Raw genomic sequence first — 6,128 nt, 5'->3', positions numbered from 1 at the left:
TCGGGGGATTTCTTTTCAGCTGCCATGTTATGTGAAAGGGCGCTCCGTTGAATTTAGTGGGTCTTTTCAAGTTTGGGTGCTTCCAGACAAGAATTTGTTGTGGAACTGGCACACGAACATCTTTGCAGTGTCCGGTGTCATCAAAACGGCAGCCTGTACTTCAATAAATATGTGAACAAATCTGGGGTTCCCTTTACCATGGAAAATCCAATAAATATTTATCACCTGTTACACATCCACAGTCACCGCTGGTGTGAAAAGTAATCATTTCTTTTGTTTCATGGTGGGTAGTTTGTCACAAGTGTGGTGATGTTTCTGGCAGGTGGTCTATACTTCTGTTTTGCTCCTTACCTGGGCACAGGGTTAGTTTCCAATGCCAAACAAAAGACGCTTGTATCCACCTATTGCCACATGCTGAAAGCATGCCTGGATTCAAACAACCTGGTTCGGAGGAGCTATCCTCTCAAGACCTTCACAATGTGCAAGATTACCTTGGAGTCTGTCATCACAGTACATACAACAGACGTACAATAATCCAGTGATTTTGCACAAGACCTCATTATGATAGGTCACAATCCCACAATACATTTAAACTTTTAAAGCACACTGCTTCCCCCAAATAATCCTGGAAACTCTGGTTTGTTAAGGTTGCTGGGAATTGTAGTTCTGCAAGGGATAAACTACAATTCTCAGGATTCTTTGGGGGAAGCCATGTGCTTTAAATGAATGGCGTGAGTGCAACAATGATTTCAATATTTCATTGCAGCTGTGCGTTTCCACCTCCTACTTCAACTCCACCAAATCAAATTCCAGATTGATGTAGGTAAATGGATATTGCCCCCCCACCCTGCATCCCTTGAAAGTACAAGCCTATTGTGAAGCATGATAACTAAGGACTAATAACATTTGCTATTGTGTATTTCCGGTGAATTTCATATTTAAAGATGCATGTGTATGGGTACAGAAATAAAGGGCAGGGCTTTTGGAGGGGAGAGACAAAAACCACAGCCCATGCGCATTCTGTGTGAAGCTCTGCCCATTGGTGTGAATGGCAAGCAGTGTCCATCCCTGGGGTCAGAAGTGCATGAAAGTTAGTGTGCCAATCACACACTGAGAAAAACCAGGCCTGATTGTTTAGACAATTCAACACAGTTCAGTGCCAGATGCATAGCATCCAGTGTCTGTCATGATGGTAAACATATAAAAATGAACTAAATAGTTGGCAACCTAAATGGTGTTCCCATATTCCCAGAAATCTGTACAAAGGCCTGTAAAGAAGCTGAAGGAACATTCTTTCACCTCTGGTGGACTTGCCCCAGGGTTAAGGCCTTCTGGGAAATGATATATAATGAGCTGAAAAAGGTATTTAAGTATACCTTTCTTAAGAAACCAGAGGCCTTCCTTTTTGGCATTGTGGACCAGAGTGTGCAAAAGAAGGACCGAACCTTTTTTATGTATGCCACAACAGCAGCAAGGATACTCATCGCTAAAAGCTGGAAAACTCAAGATTTGCCCACATTGGAAGAATGGCAGATGCAACTGATGGACTATATGGAATTGGCAGAGATGACTGGCAGAATCTGAGACCAGGGAGAAGAATTGGTGGAGGAGGATTGGAAGAATTTTAAGGACTATCTACAAAAATATTGTAAACTGTATGAATGTTAAGAAAGATGTAAGATCCGCAATAAGATGGTTCCAACAAATTAGTTACAAAGAATATAAATTTAAATGTGATTGAAAGAAAAGATAAATTTTGGATGAACAATATGTTAGAACTAGAGTGTTTTAAACTATAAGATTTGAGATTTAATATTGGATAATTAAATGATATAAATTGAATTAAGTGAATAATTTGCTAGAAAAATCTATGTGTTTAGAAAGCAGGAACAAGAGATGTGAGGAAGTCCAAAGATGTGAATGAAACGTGGTTAATGAGAAAGATCTTGTTGTTATCTATGTGGATTTTTGTTTTATAAAATTAATAAATATTATTATAAAAAAAAAAAATCTGTACAAAGGCCTTTCTGGAAGTATCCCATGTGTGCATGATAAGATCTAGCTGTTAGGGTGTAACCCCAAACACATTTACTAACTAGAGTGTCTCATTGAACTCAGTAGAACTTGTAAGCAAATACGCTTAAGAACATGCTGTCAGGGTGTACCTCAGGTGTGACATTGACAGTGCCTTTCAGCGTTCTACTGCTGCATAATGGAAAGAAACTGAACAGGTGCACTTGTTACTGTTGGAGAAAGCGTTACCTATTGAATTTCTCCTTGTCAGGAGGAAAAGGTGGCTTAAATCTAACTTGGAATTGCCCTTGATTTGATTAATGTGTATGCAAATACATTCAAGGAAACAAAATTGGTTGGGATATCTATTTTCCAAATCAACATACTCTCAGCAATAACTTCTCTGTTCCTAGACTGTGTAAATAGCCACACATTTTCTTGGCAGCGCCCCCATTCGCTTGCTTGTTTTAAAAAGTATTTTTACTTTGCTCTTCTTTTTTTTTAAAGGGCTCTTAGAGCAGCTTACAACAATCATAAGAAGACAGTCCACACCCTTGAACTTTCAGTCTAAAAGACGCAGCCCAAAAGGAAAAGGGATCGGGCAGGACAAGGAAAAAAACTAAATTCAGACACTATTTCTTATTTCTTATAAGTGTTATTTCAAATAAGTTTGAATAAGAGCTTTCGTCTAGCACGTAAGGTTGAAGCAAGCTCCCTGCAGCTGCTCCCTCTCTGGCCAAGGGATGGGACCAAGATGGTCTCCACTTTGGCATGATGTGGGTGTGTAAACAGCAGTTTCCCAGCGGACCTTGGTTTCCTGGCCACATGCCTTTAAAGCTGCATAGTAGGCAGAAAGCAGCAGGTACTGCTTTTCTTCAGATACGGCCTAAAGAACATAGAGCTTTGATCCATTTAAGGTGTGCATCCTCATTCTGTGCCCCCAGGCTGTGCACTTCCTTGTAAGTCTCTCTTTTGCTCTGTTGCCCACTCCTTTAGGGATTCTGCTCTTCTGAAGTTCCTTCTTCTATCCCTTTGTGGATGTGGCTGCCCTCGGCTTGAAGTTCCAGTTATAACCTTGCAAACAGTTTCCATAGGCTCTTGATCTTCACTCTGTGCTGACTGTTTCTTCTTTCTTTTTTCAAGCTTTTTCCTCCGTTGAGGCTTGTTGACTGGGGAGGGTTTCTGAGAATGTGGGGCGTAGCACCCATCAGGCCACTTACAGGAAGGGGAAGGCTCCTGGGTCAGGGCCAGCTCGGACTGGGTGGGAGCAATTTCCTAACTTGACATTGCATCATACTGATTTTTTTAAAAACAAAATAAGTGTTTTGTGTCAGCTGGGACCTGGGGAAGGGGCCAGCCCACTGGTTGAAGAAGCTGGGGGGAAAAGAGTGGAGAGGTACTTAAGCAGGTCCACTCAGATAAGTCTCCCATGAGCGACTGTACCCCAGGCCCTCTAAACTTCTCCCTCCTCCAGAATTATTCCTGACACGTGAGCTCTGGGTAAATATTTGGCCAGTGGGGTCAGGGGGGCTCTGTGCCTTTGCTTCCTGCTGGGATATTCCTGTGTGCACAGCCCAGCTGGCAGATCCATTTAGCCAAGCTGGGAAGGTTGGTGCTGCCAGTGGGAATCATGCAGGCCGTGGGTGCTCTGGTCCTTCTGTTGGGCTGTACCTTCAGCACAGGTAAGAAACCTCCTCTCCCATTTCTGAGTATATGCTGACTAGAGGTGGGTAAGAATTCCTGGTGAGGTGCTTCCACTCTGGGCTGCCTCCGAACTGTCAGTATTTTATGGGACGGATTCAGTTCTATACTGGAAATTTAGGTTTGCATGATTACCGTGGATTAAAGTGCTCTAGTGTGACAAATCCCTTGTGGTTTGGAAAGTGATGGGGAAACAGGCTGAAAAGTGTGGAACAAACACTTGATTAACAGGAAGACTTATAAACACTGCAAGCAAATGGTGAATTCTGCGTGTGTGGTTGTATAATTCCCCATGAGCAAATCAAAAACAAATGCTCAGTAAACATTAACCACAGTGTAAGCTTTGTGCATGTGAATTGGAATGGATGTTCAATAAGCAGGCTGTCTGGAAGAGCCTCTAGTCCTGTTGAAGCACACAATCTGAGCAGAGTGAGAAAGAGCTTGTCTTCCTCCCAACTCTTGCTATCCCAATCTCTCATGTCCCCTCAGAGCTCTAGATAAGCAAGCAAGAAGCAATTGCTATGGGCAAACACAATGGGTAGAACTCAAAATTGTGCTAAGGTGGTTGTTTCATCTGTGCAGGTATTTCTGTTTGCTAGATAGAACAATCTCTCCTCTCCTCCCTCCATGCCCTGCTTTGGGGCTTCTCCAGACTCCCTCACCTACCAGAGCTGATTTTGAGGGGGCGTGGAGGCACACGGAGGGAGGAGAGAGGGGAACAGCCCCATAGTGCTGGTGGGACTTGTTGCACTGGTTCTGGCTAGAGCAACACCTGAGTTGAATCTGGCCCAACTTCTAGGCAGTGTCTCTGCCTCCCTCTCTCCCTTGGCGGGGCTCAAGAGCCTTTGACAGATTCATCACCAACATTCAGTGGGTCTGAATTTGGCAATGCAGTTCTATAGCTAATGCATGCAAAAAAAGCATGTACTCAACTAAAGTGTGCAAACCCCCGCACATATTAATCAAAAATAACATTAATATTACGTCAGGATAAATTGCTTTCCAAAACTGTATATTATGAGAAATTTGCAGATGATTTTTTCTTTTTTTAAAAAAAATGTAAAGCAATGTGTAAATGAGAACAGAATTTAAGATTGGAAAAAATGAGAAATGGAAGGAAACCAAAATTGACAGATTTCTCCATCCCCAGCTCCAAAACTGTCCCTTACTCCCTGGCTTCACAAACTGCTAGGTGATCACATCTTAAGTGTTAGGAGCCCTGCTTGCTTGCTTGTTTCTCTGGATTGTGCCCTGCATCTTCTGGAGCTGGTTGGATTCTGGATTCTTTTCAAGGGGCCAGAGCAATGTGCATTTTAAAAATGTCTTTCCAGGCCAGCGTTCTCCTCTGAATGACTTCCAGAAACTAAAAGCGACTAAGCTAATCCATTTGTCCTACCAGAGGGCGGAGCAGCCCAAGGCCTTAGAAGAGTGTGCACGGGGTTGTGTCTTGTGGCTTGACTGCAGGTAAGAGGCAAAGCCAGAACACTGGGTGCACAAGGGCACAGGAGCTACAGAATCATACAGGGATGAACAGAAGGACCTGCCTTTGGTCCCAGGAAGTGGTCTGAAGGCACGCAATGCCATCACCTTGCTAAAGCTCAGCAGGTCTGGGTCTGGTGGTCAGTGCCTGCATGGGGAGGCCACTTGAGAATCACTGGTAGACTGCCTTAGGTTCCATGGTGGTTGGGGGCGGGGAGACAGGATAGAAATCTAACAAAATTAAAATCTAGGTCTTTGGCTTAGCAGCTTCCTGAAGGCCACCAAGGCTAGATATCTCAGCTTCAGCATCCCTACCTTCACAGCTGGAATATAGGAATAATATTGACTTAGCATACATAGTTGCTGTCAGGACTGCCAAAATAATTTATGAACACAATAAGACTTTATGCTTATTATTAGCAGAGATATGAGGAGGCGGCCAAGATAGAATTCACATAACAATAGAAAGCAGAAGCTAACTGGGAATCTGTTGTATATAGAAGCAAATGCCAAAATAGGATATGGGATATTCTGGTTGCTTTTCTGGGCCAATGAATATTCTGCTGTTGTGTTGCTCCTCCAGAGCCTTTCACTACAACTTGCACAGTAATCGATGTCAGCTGCTGAATTTCACCCAGAATACACCCCACACTCAGTTGCAGAGGAATGTCCACTATGACCTCTACCAGAAAAAAGGTAGGATGGCGCGGACTTGAACTTTGCAAGGAAGGGGAATGTGAGGAATCATCACAAATGTGCAATGGAAATATGTTCTGGAGGGGCCCTCAGTCAACAGATGTATTTATTTTGAGACAGAGAAATGACTCTGCTGCAATTTGGAGAATAAAAGTTGTTCAATGATTGGGTGAGCTGTAAGTGAGAGCACTGACTTAAGCAGGTCAAGAGGGAGACAACCGTGGGCAGCAAGGAGCAGG

The 6,128-nt window shown here is 43.3% G+C and overlaps 1 protein-coding gene across 2 annotated transcripts in view; it reads left to right on the top strand.

Annotated features, from left to right (window-relative positions):
* Positions 1 to 3,259: 3,259 nt before the first annotated feature.
* Positions 3,260 to 6,128, top strand: part of MST1 (macrophage stimulating 1) — a 24,266-nt gene continuing 21,397 nt past the window's right edge. For both annotated transcript variants that reach the window (XM_079964427.1, XM_079964426.1), the window contains exons 1-3: positions 3,260 to 3,695; positions 5,046 to 5,178; positions 5,777 to 5,889. In XM_079964427.1, coding sequence (XP_079820553.1) covers positions 3,644 to 3,695; positions 5,046 to 5,178; positions 5,777 to 5,889 — 298 coding nt within the window. In that variant the 5' untranslated portion in view covers positions 3,260 to 3,643. The remainder of the gene's footprint in view (positions 3,696 to 5,045; positions 5,179 to 5,776; positions 5,890 to 6,128) is intronic.

This window comes from Podarcis cretensis (genome assembly GCF_951804945.1).
Source record: "Podarcis cretensis genome assembly, chromosome: 2".
Lineage (NCBI taxonomy): Eukaryota > Metazoa > Chordata > Lepidosauria > Squamata > Lacertidae > Podarcis > Podarcis cretensis.
The sequence above is the reverse complement of the archived record's forward strand: the minus strand, read 5'-3'. Positions and strand labels throughout refer to the sequence as shown.